At 43.9% G+C, this 18,341-nt stretch overlaps 1 protein-coding gene across 8 annotated transcripts in view; it reads right to left on the bottom strand.

Moving 5' to 3' along the window:
• AAK1 (AP2 associated kinase 1) overlaps positions 1–18,341 on the bottom strand; it is a 363,094-nt gene that overhangs the window by 135,962 nt on the left and 208,791 nt on the right. For 6 of the 8 annotated variants that reach the window (XM_086943487.1, XM_086943480.1, XM_086943481.1 and 3 more), the window contains exon 17: positions 172–270. The exons of the other annotated variants lie outside the window; for them this stretch is intronic. In XM_086943487.1, coding sequence (XP_086799613.1) covers positions 172–270 — 99 coding nt within the window. The remainder of the gene's footprint in view (positions 1–171; positions 271–18,341) is intronic. 8 annotated transcript variants of the gene reach the window in all.

Genomic DNA, 18,341 nt, shown 5'->3' with positions numbered 1-18,341 from the left:
AATATCACAGTTTTAATTAAAGGCCTGGCCTTCACCAAGCACTGAAGCCTACGGTAAGATACATAACTGCTCTTCTCCCACCCGTATATCTGCTCTGAAGCCGAGAGACCTATAGCTATCTTGTGTATATCCAGAAAGTAGTCATGATCAGATATTTTTGTGTTTTGTTACCTGGCGTGTCAGATAGCGGAAGAGCAAGGAAGGAAGCATCTGACATGTTCACAAGTGGGGGGCTGCCATCCGGGCTTGAGGCATCTTTCACCTTCTCAGCTGCACAGTAGAGGAAAAGGAGGAATAGACAGGGCAGAAGAGAAAGAGAAGCAAGAAGATGAAGAGAGAAAACCAAGGCGAAGGCAAGAGCAGATACACCAAATGTTTTCAAAGAGCCTATTTTGCTTCCACTAAATACATGAAGTCTCAGTTAAGAAAAGAACCCCACCAATCCTCCATGCATGCCCCTATAAACTTCGGTGACGTGGCTCACTGGCCACTAAGTGCAAAATAATGGGTATCCTTCAAGGTGTACACCTAAATGTGCCCTCATAAGTCTGTGCATCAATCACATTCAATTAACCGAGTATGGTGTGTTCTGCGAGTGTCTCACCTGGCCTGAAATACTCAATAAAATTATAGCGCCACTTTTCAAAATGAAGACATGTCTCCTGAAACACAGCCATCAATGCCAATTTCTGCCATTATCGTTAACTTCAATACACTGCATTGATAATCAATGTAGTCCCATTCTCATCACAACTGAAAACTAAATTTTCCCTTCATTTTATGTTGGATTCTATCAAAATCAAGAAAAAAACATTGTAGTTTATCCCCAAAATGATTGTTTGCACATGTATTATCCAACTGCAAATTTGCAAAGTTATCGTTTACTACTGAATAATTGTGTAGGAAAACAATAATGTTTGTCACATTTCTATTTGGGAGTAGAAATTCACAGGGAACCAAATGTGACCCAATCAAAATCATATATTTTATTGTTTTAGACCTCCTCAGAGACCCACAAAATAAAATGACAGTGTATACAGATGATAAAATTATGAATAAGTTTAACATCTTTAGAACAGTGGTAAAATGTTTTAAAAAATGTAATTTTTAGCATACAAATTCATCTGGTGGGATTCTTATTAGCTCAATCAGATTATTAGTTCTAGAAATATTAAATGTAATACATATAGGTTTTATGAAATGGCTACGAGCGTCAACCAGGAGTTTATTTGGACAGATGCATAAAACATGTGCCATATCTTGAACACCTCCTATAAACAGATCACAAGAGCCTGATTTATCAAATGTGCCTCCCCAGTTTTCGGTTAAGGCTCTTAATGGTCCTTAAACGCAGCATCAAAATCTGACTATGTTCTAATGTCAATCTCAAATATTTTTGACTCCCTTTATATTTGATACTAGCTATATACGGCCTTAATGAAATAGCTGTGAGCAATGTGCCTTATCAGAGTCACAACTCAATCTCGGGGTACATTTTTTCAGGCAAAACATTAAAAGTAAGGTGACCAAGACTGTGGGAGTTTAATGGAGCATTAAAAGAACTCCAAAGCAGTCTCAAGATTTACTTTAAAAGTGTTTTTACCTAAACCAGCTTAAAAATTTCCTGGCTTGAAAGCGCTCTCGATGAGCCTTCAGGTAGGTGCCTGAAGCACATTATAAGACCATCTAATACGCTTTGCCAAGGCTATGGAATATGCACTGATTACCAATTCTAGTCGTAGTACTTGAATGGGTATAGCTTGTCCTATGGAAGTGATCTTGCGCAGTAATTTCCCTTCACTAAGATTGACATTTTTAGACCTTTATTGGAATACTATCTGGGCCCATTGCTGCAGTAGTTTTTGCCTTCTGTATATAACAGTCCGTTTGCTTTTCTGTAGGAGATGTTATCTGCTGAACAAACTCGTGATGGGTCCTGGAAATATAGGATATTATATTACCGGCGAACACCAAGTCAGCTCCATATAATTCAGATAAATAATCTACCCATTCCTTTTGTGGGACTGGTGATGCAGTTGGTGGTAGTTTGCTTCCACTCGCTTTTGCAATTATACCCCAGAAGCCCTTAGTTTTTTTGCAAACTGTCTCTTGTAGGTCCACTCAATTTCTGCCGTTATAGCTCTGTTATCCTTCAGTTTTTTCTTCAGAACACAGATTTCTGACATCCTGGTCTGTGAGAATTCAATGTACTGGAGTCTAATTAGCTTGTTCATCTTACTTGAGAATGGGTTCACTGAGGTATCCTTCTTCCTTAAAGGACTATTTGTGGAGAGGACTGCCTTCCTCTGCAAAGTTTGAAGAACAGAGGTAAGGATACTTTAGAAATGGAAAACTGGGTTGCCTCCTTTATTAACTTGTTTAAGCAGTTGGGACTCTATTGTTCTGTTTTCTTTATAGATCAAGTTCTGATTCTCAATATTTCAGATAATTCAACCTTGTTTTTGTTGTATTAATAGGTCTCCTTTTCCGTTTGACAGAGACCATGAGGATATAACTTGTAAACAGAGTTCTAGCTAAAGTAGAAGAATTGCGTGATCATTGCTTTGTACAAATTGTGTGGAAAATGACGAAACTTATTGTATAAGTTATAGGTGCTGACAACATAATTCAATATGGAAAAACCAGTAAGGCCTTTCCTTGTATGAGACGACGGCACATTTCCTTCCTTTCACCCATACAAGATTATACTATTAATTACATAAGTTAGTTCCAGCAGCATCTTCCCTCTCTTGCCGGCCTGGATAGAAACTGGCAGAACTGAAGTTGGTATGGAACAAGATTCTTCAAACTCTGAGTTCCGGTATACTTTCAAGAAGGGTATAGGAGATTTTCGCTTTAAAATCTCCCATCAAAAGCACTTGCGCATTACTGCCAGTTCCTGTATAGTCTATTTGTTTAATTATATTTATGAGCAATAAATTGGGTTTCGGGTGTGTGGAACATAAATATTAAACAAATAGTGATTTGACTGCACAAGCTAATTAAATGTGATCAACATATTTACAGAGATAAAGAAGAACAATGTAGAGTTCATGCCTTAGTGACCATGCTTAACAAATTTGAAACATGCTCTTCTGCATCTTGAATCAGCCCATAAAGGTGCACACAGTGTGAGAGTTGATCTGAGTGTATCACGGCTGTGTGTTGAGTGTAATCTCTATGCAAAGCCTAACAAAGTAACCTGTTCCTGTCCAAAAGAGAATCACAGTCTTAGAATGGTGTTATATATAAAATACCTATGACGGCAAATGAATCGGCTCAGTTAATTTCAAGGAATGACTCCAATGAGTGCATTGAAGGCACAGACACACACACACACAGAGACACAGAGACACACAGACAGACACACACACACACACACACACACACAGACACACACAGACACACAACAGAGTGGTGGTAGCCCCTGTGCAGGCAGTTATAGCTAGGATTTTCCTAGGTATAGGAATTCCCAGGAATTTTGCTTGCTAATAAACCCCAGCCCCCCCGATATATAGGTAAGTATTAGGCTTTATATTTTTTCCTACCTATTACTACTTTATTCAAGTTGCAATAAATAGGCAAAATTACTTTTAAGTTTCAATTTTTTTTAAAGTGTACAAGACTTCCTAGAAGCTTAAAAAAATGTAAAAAAATAAATGTTAACATATTTAAAAATATACTACTACACTTTTTTTTACAAATCGTGTACTACGTTGCATTTTCAATTTTTTACATATTTTATTCTTTACAAAATCTCTACAGAGTACCACGGTAATTCCTACAAATTGCTTTTGGACTTAAAATGTTTACACAAATTTAAAAGTGGTTACAAAATTATAAATACACTGTACTACGCTATACTTTAGTAATATTGTGTACTGCAGTGTATTTTTTTAAATATTTTTCTGTAACTTACGCAGTAATTTGTAGGTACTACTGCAGATCCCGTAAAGTCTTAAACAAATAAATTAATTGAACAACTTATTTCCACATTAATAATGTGGTAATAGGTAGGAAACAACAATAAAACCTACTGCTTACCTATATACAAGGCCCTTACCCAGGATGCAGCCAAAGTATTGCTGAAAAATGCATGACTGCCTTTCACGTTTTGTAAAGACCGCCTTTAGCCAATCATTGGCATATACCACAGTATACCGGGAAGTTACAGTGGCACAATATATAACTAAGTATTTAGACACTTATAACTTAAATACTACTTAAATTATTCACACCCACTACGAAAACACCAGCATTTACACCCCCAAAATTTATATTCCTGCCACATTACATCTACATCCATTCACCCACTTTCATGCCATATCTGTTTTAAGTACTGCACTCCATTCTATGCCACTCCACTTTGCGCTATTCTACGCCACTCCACGCCCCTCCACCCTATGCCAAGCCACTCTATTCACCTACTCGAGTCTATGCCACTCGAGTCTATGCCACTACACCCACAGTATGATATTCCTCTCTACGCCACACCACATTATACCACTTCACTGTAAGCTATTCCACTGTTCACAACTACACTGTATGCCACTCCACAATACACCACGCCAGTCCACTCTACGCCAATCGACTCTACATTATTCCACTCTGCTCCATGCCACTGCACTGCACTCCCGGCCAGGCCAATGCGCTCCACTCCAGGCCAATGCGCTCCACTCCAGGCCAATGCGCTCCACTCCAGGCAACTCCAGTGTACGTCACTACAGCGTATGCCACTCCACGACACTTCAGTGTATGCAACTCCAGTGTACAGTCAAAACCAATCCACTATACAACTACACACTACCCCACTCCGCTCTACGCTACTCCACTCTGCCACTTTAATCCCCTCCATGACACTACACTGTACAACACTCGATCACACCACACTGTAAGGTACTTCACTCAGTGACACAGACTATGATCTGAAACCCCTTTCTACTTTAAAAAAAATTAACATTCAAGGTTATACCTTTATTGTGGTAAGGAAAACTTTACCAATCCAACTACACAAATTAACAAGTTACTTACCTTCGGTAATGCATTATCTGGTAGAGATATGATCTAGCTGCAGATTCCTCATCTTAGAATTCTCAGCAAGCACCAGACTGGATCCGGAACCTTTTCACAGTAGTACCCCTGCATATCTGTAGAGGGTCTCGAGCTACTCCGTAGAGACTTAGATGTAGTCCATATAAGCCCTCCCCTGACCTGGGTAGGACCAGGGGACCAACTATGGAGGCTGGCCTCCGGGGGATGGGGTCCTCAGGGCAGAAATCGGACTGGGAAGGGGACTGCAGAGCCCTGATCTCTAAGATTTACATTTTTTTGTAAAAAAATGTAAATACAAAGGCTGTGCCCTGGGTGGATGGGGTTCCCAGGGATCAAACTGGCCCAGGGATGGGGGTGCATGCAGTTCCCTCTCCTAATAAATACAAAACAATTAAAAAAGACTGGAAAAACAGCGATCCCCCCCTTCCCCCTTTCACCACGACTGCAAATGCACCTCCTGGCGCACTGCTGGTTGGTGGATGAAGTCCCCTTGGGGGTCAACATGCCCTCTTGTTAACTCCAGTAAGTCCCACACAGCGGGACTGCTGAAAGGTCTTCGGAGGCCATGCCCCCTTTGCACCACCACTCTGCAAATGCACCTCCTAGTGCACTTCTGGTTGAGGAATGAAGTCCTCCTGTTACCTCCAGTAAGTCTGACAGAAGGATTCCTGAGAGCTGGTCAGAGGCCCGCCCCCTTTTTCCACCAATCTGCAAACGCGACTACTAGTAAAAAAATAAAAATAAAAAAAATAAAGAACATAGCATTTCATTTAACAAAAATAAAACAAAGGTTATACAAACTCTTGTAAGTACACTCAAAAACCTATTCACAGACCCATACCAGCACTCCCACACCCACTCACTTCTCCATAGAGCCACTCACACACCCACTCACTCGTACATCCACTCACACAACCATTCATTCATACAGCTACTCATATAACCGGTTACTCACCCATACAGATACTCACACAGTTACTTATTCACCCACACACCCACTCACACCCCATACAGCCTATTGTATGCCCACTCTCACACACCCACACAGAAAACCACTCATACCCATTCACATGCCTATACCAGTATTCACACATCTTCCATACAGCCACTTACTTACCCACTCACTCATACAACCACTCAAACAACCACTCGCCCATAAATCTACACATACAACCAGTCACTTACCCATACAGCCTCTCACCCATATAAGCACTCACACACCCACCCACACAGCCACTTTCATGCCCATTCACACATCCATACAAGCACTGGCACATCTGCTTACTCACCCATACAGCCATTCACACAAACACTCACTCTCCAATGCAGCCATTCGAAAACCAACTCACTTACCCAAACACCCACCTAAACGGGCACTCACTCACCCATAGTCACTTACCCAGTGACTCACTCATACATCCATCCGTATATATTTCCACTCACTTGCCCATACAGTTACTACACACCCAGCTACCCATCCATAGAGCCACTCACACACCATCTCACTCACCCACACAGCTACTAACACCCACTTGTACAGCCAGAAAGCAGATCACACATCCATACTCACCAGGATACTTAGTCATGCAGCTACTCAAATATTATATGTTAAAAGTGGTATCACACAGTAGTAGTGCACCTAGTACATGAATGTAACGTTTGTAGTAGGTAACTATATATGTCTAACACCCATAAACTCTTAAAAACACTTACACTCACTTGATGATATTATCAGTGATGTCATTTGAGATATCAGTGATGTTACTGACTATGTCATGAGTGATATATGTGTGGTCATAGGCAGTGCACCGCGGGGGCTTAAGTTATATAGTTAGCTCAGGTAACTATAACAGCTGAATGTCACTGGTTTTGTATGAGTCACATAGGAGCCTAACTAACTTCTCTGCAACCTTTCTTTTTTTCAGTGAATATATATATTAGGGCTGACAGACACTTACTTGCGCACACAAACAAACTGCATGCTGGATATTGCAGTCCTTGAACACAGAACAGCGTTTCTGGGTGTGATGCGGTTTCAGTGTGGCCAACACTACTTTAGGGGAATGGGCAACCTCCAATAGGAGAAACCAAATGGAACTCCTGCACCGAGGTATCTGAAGAGGTAACCACAAAAACGTGTAATGCCAAATTTTAAATAAATGGTGTTTTTAATCTCCGGCGTGTCCCCTTATCTCTTTCACAGAAGAGGATACATTTTGCATATTTAGCGTGGAGCCATTGCTGCGCAAAGGGGACCCTTCCTGAGGTGCTCCAAGGTACAGCGACATTTACCTGGACCGCTGTTTATCCTCAAGAAGAGTCAAATCTGTTGCCAATCTATCACATATGGACAGACGTGGTCACCAGAACCGGCTTCTCCAGACGTGCTGCGAATGGGGACCAAGCGACTGGAAGTGAGGACTTGGACCCTACTTATGGTCCAGTACAGTGCAGGGGTTCAGCCTAAATCGCATTCCAAATCAGCCTCTTACTGGAAGTAATCAAAAATTAGGACTGACAGAGACACTCACTTGCGCACACTAACAAACTGCATGCCGGATATTGCAGTCTTTGAACACAGAACAGCGTGTGTGTTTCTGGGTGTGATGCGGTTCAGGTGTGGCCGACACTCCTTTAGGGTGATGGGCCAACCTCCAATAGGAGACACTAAACGAACCTCCTGCACCTGAGGCATCTGAAGAGGCAACCGCCGAAACGAGTAATGCCAAATTTTAAATAAATGGTGTTTTTAAGCCCCGCTGTGTCCCCATATCTCTTTCACAGAAGTGGACTATATATATATTCCACCATCCAACTCCATGCAAGCAAGAAGAGGACACACACGATGGCCTCCAATGACTCTGCACAAAAGAGAGACGCCTTTCGGCAGGGAATCTGCCTTTGTCAATCTAAAGGGCGCCATGTTGCAATTTCATTTAGATACCCCAAAGTGCTAATCATAGACAACATACTACATTCTGAGTGCAAGGTGAGTGTGTCCCAATATGGTTCATAACACATCTTTTGATACAAAACCAAATAATATACAGGATTTTTACATAAGCCAGCTAATGATATAGAAGTTCAATGACAGAAATAAGTTACACAACTAATACAGATAAGAACAACACAGTGCAGTTCATACCATGACATTGAATACTGTGTTTATGCTGTTACGATATACCCGTTATGAACAGGTGAGACAAATTATTTTAAGTCCTCTGTGCATTCCGACGGAGTGCAGGTAAAAATTGAAAAATTAAAAAATTTAAATAGCAAATATCAACAGCTTGTACATTTCTTCTATGGTCTCATGAGTGTCTTATGACGCTTCCCTAGGACTTAAATCAGTACAGTTTGGACTATAGCGCAGACAAATCCGCAATTTGAATTCATTGGGCACCTCAACCAATAGTCGTAGCTGGTGACCAACTACCATTCCCAGCATGCATCAAACAAGTTGCTTAGACTCGGGCTCCATGAAGACAGTACAGTAAATTGCTGTTTGCAAAGTCCGTGGAGGCCCGTCCACACAAAAATGAATTGCTTTCCACCAACCTCACCGTTTGAAGTAGATACTCCTACAGTGCCCAGTCATTATATATATATACTAGCGGCCCGTCCCGACGTTGTCCGGGTAAAAAAAGGCTAGGCAGCAATGGTTTTAGTATCATTGTACATTCGTCCCACATGATAAGAGACACATTTTGAAGCAGTGTCCCCAAAGGTCCGTTTTACCGAATAGAGCATATTGAATCCCTTTCAAGGGAAACTGTTAGAGGCAGTTCAAAGGTAGAATGTGCTGTTTTCCCAGCTGTTAGCAAAGTGGCAGCTATTCCAGATGAAGCAACAGCTAGAGCCAAAGTCCCAGAAGATCGAACTTTGGCAAGTATGAGGTTGATTAGGTAAGTCTTTCCTGTGCCACCGGGGGTGTCTATGAACAATAGTTTGTCTTGTTTCTTTTCAACACTATCAACTATGGTGTTGTAGGCGAGTTGTTGATCGGGAACTAAGTTAGGCAAGTGTTGAGCAAGGTAGTTATTTAGCTCTGGAATATTGTGTGCGGTAGCGATATTGTGGTATCCAGTTAGGTTAGTTCGGACCGCTGGCGGCAGGCTGAAATCTTGTAACGACTTCTCGTTTAATAGATACAGTGAGTCTTAAATTTCTATAAGTCCTTGGCTTATGATTTCATTGTTGATAGCAGCCCGTGCCGACGTTGGTATGAATTGTTGCCGGCCAGTAGTATATTGTTTTGTAGGATTTCATTTTGATAGCATTTCTTATCTGTGACAGGCCTGTGAAATGCTCCGATTCACAGTGCACTGCTGATGCACTTAAGAGTGCGTGTTCAGTAGTGTGTGAACTCGTTTCCCATCTTTATATTTCTTTGCAATATTATATAGCGCAACCTCGACAACATGGCATGAGCACAATTTACATTACAGAAGAACACATTCATTTGTGGTAGGCACGGGGAGACACAGCGATTTGCCTGGAATCACAGGATGTTGAGCTGATGCCGAGATTCGAACGTAGCTCCCCAGCTCTAAAGTTCACAATTCTAGAACTTGTGGCGAGAGGTGTGACTAAAAGTGTATGTTGATGCTGGCCATCAATGAGAGAGACCTGTGCATTTTTCAAATGGGTGGTGAAAAAATATGAGTATGTTGCTGGAGATGTGGGCCGCCGTGCCATCAATGTACTTACTTAACACAGATTATTCCGCAACTTTCTTTCCGCATACCATCACTCCGCATACTTTCATTACGAAAGTACCATGACTCCGCAATGCCATTATAACGCATGGCATTACATTTTATATGCTTTTACTACGCAAACATTTACAACGAAATTCGTTGTAAATGCATGAATGGTAAAAGCATGGTTTTTTTAATGTTTGGATAAGGTAAGTATGGGTATAGGGGTATATGTTTTGGGGTACTGAGGTATATGTTTTGGGGTGTTTGGGTATTTTAAGGGTTCAGATATAGTTTTGGGTTATGGGGTACAGGGGTGGGTTTAGGGATAGGTATGGGTTTTGGGGTACAGGGGTATTTTTAGGGTTCAGGGCTAGGTTTGGGTTTTGGGGTATAGGGGTATTTTTAGGGTTCAGGGGTAGGTTTGGGTTTTGGGGTACAGGGGTATTTTAAGGGTTCAGGGCTAGGTTTGGGTTTTGGGGTACAGGGGTATTTTTAGGGTCCAGGGCTAGGTTTGGGATTTGGGGTACAGGGGTATTTTAAGGGTTCAGATATAGTTTTGGGTTTTGGGGTATAGGGGTATTTTTAGGATTCAGGGGTAGGTTTGGGTTTTGGGGTACAGGTGTATTTTAAGGGTTCAGGGCTAGGTTTGGGTTTTGGGGTACAGAGGTATTTTTAGGGTTCAGGGCTAGGTTTGGGTTTTGGGGTACAGAGGTATTTTAGGGTTCAGGGGTAGGTTTGGGTTTTGGGGTACAGGGGTATTTTTAGGGTTCAGGGCTAGGTTTGGGTTTTGGGGTACAGGGGTATTTTTAGGGTTCAGGGCTAGGTTTGGGTTTTGGGGTACAGGGGTATTTTTAGGGTTCAGGGCTAGGTTTGGGTTTTGGGGTAGAGGGGTATTTTTAGGGTTCATGGGTAAGTTTGGGTTTTGGGGTACAGGGGTATTTTAAGGGTTCAGGGCTAGGTTTGTGTTTTGGGTACAGGGGTATTTTAGGGTTCAGGGGTAGGTTTGGGTTTTGGGGTACAGTGGTATTTTTAGGGTTCATGGCTAGGTTTGGGTTTTGGGGTACAGGGGTATTTTTAGGGTTCAGGGGTAGGTTTGGGTTTTGAGGAACATGGGTATTTATAGGGTTCAGGGCTAGGTTTGGGTTTTTTCGGTATAGGGGTATTTTTAGGGTTCCGGGCTAGGTTTCGGTTTTGGGGTACAGGAGTATTTTTAGGGTAGGTTTGGGTTTTGGGGTACAGGGGTATTTTTAGGGTTCAGGGGTAGGTTTGGGTTTTGGGGTACAGGGGTATTTTTAGGGTTCAGAGCTAGGTTTGGGTTTTGGGGTACAGGGGTATTTTTAGGGTTCAGGGGTAGGTTTGGGTTTTGGGGTACAGGGGTATTTTAAGGGTTTAGGGCTAGGTTTGTGTTTTGGGGTACAGGGGTATTTTAGGGTTCAGGGGTAGGTTTGGGTTTTGGGGGACAGTGGTATTTTTAGGGTTCAGGGCTAGGTTTGGGTTTTGGGGTACAGGGGTATTTTTAGGGTTCAGGGGTAGGTTTGGGTTTTGAGGAACACTGGTATTTAGGGTTCAGGGCTAGTTTTGGGTTTTGGGGTACAGGGGTATTTTTAGGGTTCAGAGCTAGGTTTGGGTTTTGGGGTACAGGGGTATTTTTAGGGTTCAGGGGTAGGTTTGGGTTTTGGGGTACAGGGGTATTTTAAGGGTTCAGGGCTAGGTTTGGGTTTTGGGGTACAGAGGTATTTTAGGGTTCAGGGGTAGGTTTGGGTTTTGGGGACAGTGGTATTTTTAGGGTTCAGGGCTAGGTTTGGGTTTTGGGGTACAGGGGTATTTTTAGGGTTCAGGGGTAGGTTTGGGTTTTGAGGAACACGGGTATTTAGGGTTCAGGGCTAGTTTGGGGTTTTGGGGTACAGGGGTATTTATAGGGTTCAGGGCTAGGTTTGGGGTACAGGGGTATTTTTAGGGTTCAGGGGTAGGTTTGCGTTTTGGGGTACAGGGGTATTTTAAGGGTTCAGGGCTAGGTTTGTGTTTTGGGGTACAGGGGTATTTTAGGGTTCAGGGATAGGTTTGGGTTTTGGGGTACAGTGGTATTTTTAGGGTTCAGGGCTAGGTTTGGGTTTTGGGGTACAGGGGTATTTTAGGGTTCAGGGGTAGGTTTGGGTTTTGAGGTACAGGGATATTTATAGGGTTCAGGGGTAGGTTTGGGTTTTGGGGTATTTTTAGGGTTTAGGGATAGGTTTGGGTTTTGGGGTACAGGGTATATTTATAGGGTTAAGATGGATTAGTGTTTAAGGGTGTTGGGGTATTTTAAGGAGTAAGGGTGGGTTATGATCATGGGGTGCAGTGGTATTTAAAGGGAGCAGGGTGGGATTAGCACACAATATGAGGCATGGCATTAAGGGTGGAACGTACCACACGCCCCCAGTGTTTGCCACGCCCCCAGCACACGCCCTCAACACACGCCCACAGCACAACGCAGACACGCCCACAAGGGACTACTTTGCTGGCACGGTTCTTTTACCTTTTAAATGTATATGGTGGGCGTCTGTATAGCCTATGTCCTTCTGCTGCACCTGCCCTTTCCAACGCTGTTTTGGGTGTTGTGATTGGTGCTGTGGTTCCTGAGATTACCCGCCTCAAAGGTTTGGGCTCTCTCTTTATATTATTAGTATGGATATATATATATATATATATATATATATATATATATATATATATATATATATATACACACACACACACACACACACACACACACACACACACACACACATATATATATATTTATATATATTAGACATATATACATAATGCATACGTAGGTACATTATATCTGAATACTCTATAAGCCTATCCTCACCACAGGGGAAAAGAATCACGGCCTCCTGCAACAAGCTGGGATAGTAACCAAAGTAGAACAAAGAACACCTATACAATAGGGTTATCTATGAAAGAACACACAGAACAACATACATTGGCAATAGACAGACGTTCAGACAACTACAGAGATGCATAAAGCCAAAAACAGTGCAACTGACTGACTAGGAGACCATCAGGTAGTTGACATAAAGCAACAAGTGTGAAACTCCGCTATGAAGTAAAAGAAGAGCATACCATCGAAAACCAAGGCAGGAATCGCACAATGAAGATAGAGCCAGAAAAGAATGTCTTTGTACAAGACACAAGGCAAACATAGCGAAGGCTTCAGTAGAAGGGAAAAGTAGAAGGGAAAAGAAAAGAACCAGAGCTGCCAAGGAAGAGCTAGAGAACAGAGAAAAGGTCCTTCAAGCAGAAGGAGTTCTCAAAAAGAAAGAAGTAGTGGCATACTGAACTTAGAGGTGAGAATCTGTATCACATCCTATTAAAAAGAAGAGAACCTTCAGAAAAAAGGGTGCTAAAGGAGGCCCCCTTGACCCAAGACCTTCACCCAGCACCTGAAGAACCCCACAGGTGATGCAGCCATGCTCTACAACTGAATGATTGACTGATTGAGGAAACTAGTCCTCCAAGAGGTTGAACCATAATGCTGGAGGGACCAACCCAACCATCGCGGAAAACTACGACCCCCAACACAGCAGCTCGAACCCTGCACAAATGGCTTTCCGACATCACCAACACTTTAGCCCCACTCAAGAAAAACAAAACCACCACCCACGGCAAGAAAGCCAGATGGTTCACCTTCAAACTTCGAGAGTCCAGACGCACCTGCCGTGGCCTCGAAAAAACCTGGGGGAACACCAAATCCACGTAAGCCCACAACAACTTCAAAGCCACTAACAAAGCCCACCACCAACTCCTCATAGAAATGAGAAAAAACACAATTGAAGACAGAATCTCCACACATGCACACAAAAGCAAAGAGCTCTTCGATATCATCAAGGAGTTCGCCGAACCTACCAGCGAGTCAACTGACATCCCTCCCTTACAAGACCTCTGCTACACCACAAAATCAAGAGCATCTACAACAACTTTGACGAAGACAACAAACACAGGGAACCCCCACCAACAAACCAGACGCCCTGAAGTCAACGATCGACAGCTGGACATCCCTCACAACCGAAGACACACAGAAGACGATAAAGTCAATCCACTTTGGAGCCCACACAGAACCCAGTCCCATCACATCTTCAACAGAGCCACCGAGACCAATGCACCCATGTTCCGTTGGACCATCAACCGCTCCCTGGAGACCGTCTCGTTCCCCGATGACTGGAAACACGCCAAGGTCAACTCCCTCCTGAAGAAACCCTCAGCGGTCCCCACCGACCTCAAAAACTACAGACCCATCTCCCTGCTCCAGTTCCCTGCTAAAGTTATCGAGAAAGCCATCAAAAGCCAACTAGCCACATTTGTCGAAGAGCACAACATCCTCGACTCCTCCCAATCCAGCTTCACGAAAAACCACAGCATGGAAACCGCTCACCTCGCCACAACAGATGACATCCACACCCTACTGAACAAAGAAGAAACCATAGCCCTCATCCTCCTCAACCTCTCAGCGGCATTCGACAGTCTCCCACCGCACCCTTTTATGCAGACTTCACGACACAGGGATCCAAGACAAGGCCCTCGACTGGATCCACTCTTTCCTCTCCGGCAGAACGCAGCGGGTCAGACTCTCCCCTTTCCTCTCGGACCCTACGCCCACCACCTCCCTCAGCCCTATGCTCTTCAAAGTCTACATAGCTCCATTCGCCCCCATCGTCAGAACCTATGGACTCAACATTGTGTTGTACGCAGACGACACCAAACTCATCCTCTCCCTATCCAACAAACCCAACACCACCAGACAACTTTCGAGAAGGCATGGAAGCCGTCGCCAAATAGATGAAAAACAGCTGCCTACAACTTAACACCAACAAGACGGAAGTACTCATCATGGGTCCAAACCTCGATGCCTGGAACGACACCTGGTGGCCGCCTGCCCTCGGAAACCCGCCCACCCCCACGGACCACGCACGCAACTTGGGAATCATCCTGGACTCTGAACTCAAAATGGACTGCCAGATCAACTCAATCTCGTTCTCATGCTTCCACACCCTCCGCCGCCTACGTAAGACCTTCAAATGGATCCCCCTCGAGCACAGAAAGACCGTCACTCACGCACTTGTCACAATCCGACTCGATTACCGCAACGCACTCTACGCCGGAATAAACAAAAACCTCACCCGCAAGCTAAAGAACATCCAAAACGCTGGCGCAAGACTGGTCCCTAACCTGCCAAAACACTTCCACATCTCCCAGCACCTGCGGACAATCCACTGGCTCCTCATTGAGGCAAGAGTCACCTTCAAGATGCTCACCCAAGCACACAAGGCCCTCCACGACACCGGACCAGCATACCTTAACAGCCGACTCAAATTCCACGCACCCCAAAGGACCCTACGATCAGCCCAGCTCTCCTACGCCGTGGTCCCACGCACCAGAAAAACCAGATCGGGAGGCCGATCCTTCCTCGCGGCCAAGTCCTGGAACGCCCCTCCGCTTCACCAAAGACAGACAACATCACTTCCCATCTTTGTAAGAGACCTCAAGATGTGGCACTTCGACAGACCCCCTCCTTGATGACCAAGAACCTGCACCCCTCCACCCCCCCCCAGCGCCTTGAGACCCCTACGGGTGAGTAGCCACGCCTAACAAACGCTTGATCGAATGAATGATTGACATTCCAGAAGGAAATTGACAATTAATAACGCCCATGGGATACAAGGTATTTCAAAAACGACAGCAATAACACCCTCTCCAGGGTGAAGCATAGAAAAAATAGCGAGGCTAGAAGTACAGGCTTCGTCATAGTCCAACAAGAAACCAGAATTATCAGTGGCAGGAAGCCATCTTGTCAAATGCATAATGAGCGGAGAAATGGGAAGTGCAAACGCACTAATAAAAGACCTAAATGGAAACGCCACCACAGGTCACAGGAGAAAATCCACAAAGGGCAAGGGGATGACACTCAATGCACTGCTCACGTTAAGGAAAGAAAGATGCCCGGTAGAAAAAACAAGCTCCATGGAGATGAGACCGCCCCACTGATGGTTGTATTGGGAGCTGGTGCAAGGCGGACACATCATTACATTTCAGAGGCACATAAACTAAGTCCCTATAAGGGATACAAAGTATTAGAATAGATCTCAAAATGCCTACCAGATATACCCAAGATGGTCATCGCAGCACAGGGAACAAGACAGCAGTGCATGCGCAGAATGCAAGCAAGGCACCCACTTGTGAACAAGATCTGGGGAAGAAAACTAGCTTGCATAAATAAGCCTGTAAGAACAGGAGTACATAGGTCCAGAAAATATAAGTCCCAGATTGTGGGCTGCACAACCTGTCATTGACAGTATAAGGTCGAAGAAAAGTACCTGCAGATGGCAGGGACCCCCCTCCCCCAAAACACTGGGTATGACCCGTAGATATAAAGGAAACTTGACAAGAAATCCAATGGGTACCGCCATGGAATGGCACATATGTGAACAAAAAAATGAAACGGCTCCACCAACAACTCTTGAAAAACCAGAGGCGACCCAAAGCTACAGAGACGGCCATGGCCCAGCCACTAAATCAGTATCCATACCACAACAAATAAGCTATTGAGCTGCATGCTGCCCATCTCTGATTAACTGGACATGGCCATCCCGGGTGTCATCGGGAAATAAGGCCAGCAGACATGCCAAAGAGTCCCGCGAAGCATGGGTAAAGCGTCCAAGAACGCAAGATGTATTGATAGAACGCAGAGCAGAACTAGTGGAGGAAACAATATGTCTGCCACAAGTGTCAAGTCTCTTGGAATCTCTGTCAAGAGTGCCGGACGAGACGAACCAGACAACCAGGGGCAGGACAGAATCTACATGAAATAGACTGCTCCATAGGGGCTGTCTTATCAGGTTCCACAGATGCTTGAGCATGTTCACTAATGAGAAACTCGCCTCCGAGACAAGGCCATGGGGTGGGAAAGTAGGCCCAAGTCTGGGGAAGACTTTAAGCCACTGGCTTCACTCAAAGCAGATAGCCAGCTGTCCTGCAAGGGAGGCTGGATAGTGTCAGCTATGGGGTGCGGGACCCCATAGCTGACATTATTAGTCATCATCTCCCATACCATGTTCTTCTGAAGGAAAAACAGAAGGGGGCACCTCAGAGTGTGGAGCGATGGTTTCCAAGTAAAACAGTAAAGGACTGTGCACCGATGCCAGAGTGAATTTGACAAATCTGAAGGCCCAACTGAAGCGGAGGGCTAACCTGCTGGTGTGGAAACAGTCAAGGCCCTCTGCACCTCCTTGGTGCCTAAAGGTGCTCCAGGGGAAGGTGAAGACCCAAAGACACAATGAATTTGATTACCGGGGGATGTCCATGGATAATGATGTACAAGGGATTGGGCCCGCCAGCCGACCAAGGAGCAAGATGAAGATTAGACAGCCGGACCGCAAGGAGCTTCACAAGCCTCAGTGTCTTTGGACGAACTTAACGCAGTAGTCACATTCATTGTGGTGTAATCCCAGTCATCACATACAAATAGAGTGTCTGTGGCTGACATTTGCCAACCACAGGACCCACAAGGTTTAAAGCCTGAAGACATAGGTAGAAAGGGAACACTGTTCCGTCAAAGAGAAGTCGAAGCAGGCCGACAATCAGCCAGAGGTACCGCAACGGGATCTGTGATAAAGCACAGAAAAGAAGAAACGGACATCAGCACATCAGGGGAGGGGGTACATGGCTTACGTAGAAGCACTGGGGTAATGCTGAAAAACATTTCCGGATCCAGTCTGGCACCTGGGGAGAATTCTAAAGCAAGGAATCTGCATCTAGAGTTCTCCATCAGATATTATAAATTCTAAAGTTGCAGTTATACCTTAAATTTACACACCACCTTTAAATTACTACAAAAGTATCTTTTCATTATATAAAACTAAACTTAAACTAAACAAAAATGTAATTTATAATTTCCACAACACACTCAAAGTATTATAATTCGCACAACTTCATACACAGTCTATTGAGCTTGGTAGCCACACTAAACTAACTAGAACTTGTTACTCTACCACGCACTGTGTATTCACAAATGATGTGATATGCGATGATAAGAGTTGTTGTAAATGCTATTATTTTAGATGGTATAATTGATCTACTATAACAGGGTACAAGCAGTGCATGGAAAAGTGCAAGTTATAGTTAATGTAGTACGGCGACCAAGTTCAGTACACAGTGTATGGAGATGTGCAGGTTAAAATTTGAAAGTGTTATTTGAATTATTAATTAAAGGTATAAGTAGAACTTTGGTTGTCTCATTTTTATGTAGTTTAAGCTTGGTTTATATAGAAAGAATAAACAGTTTTCGAACCATAAAAAATGTTTAACCTTTGGTTTTTCCTTCTGGAAATGTTTTGATCCAGATCTTTTTCAGCCCTACTTCTGCGAGTCAGAAGGTAGCGACGTGCAGCTCCGCACGGATACCATTCCGTTCCATAAATGACATGTGGGGCCTTTCGGCGAAAGGCACACAAGAGTCCAGAGTTCCACTTGGAATGCATCTTGAAGAGAGAGGTGCCTTGGAAATGCCAACACACAGAAGTGCGGATAGTGTGTGTTCTCGGTGGT

This window comes from Lissotriton vulgaris, chromosome 11 (assembly GCF_964263255.1).
Source record: "Lissotriton vulgaris chromosome 11, aLisVul1.2, whole genome shotgun sequence".
Taxonomy (NCBI): domain Eukaryota; kingdom Metazoa; phylum Chordata; class Amphibia; order Caudata; family Salamandridae; genus Lissotriton; species Lissotriton vulgaris.
Note: the sequence above shows the minus strand (reverse complement) of the source record. Positions and strands in the feature narration are given on the sequence as shown.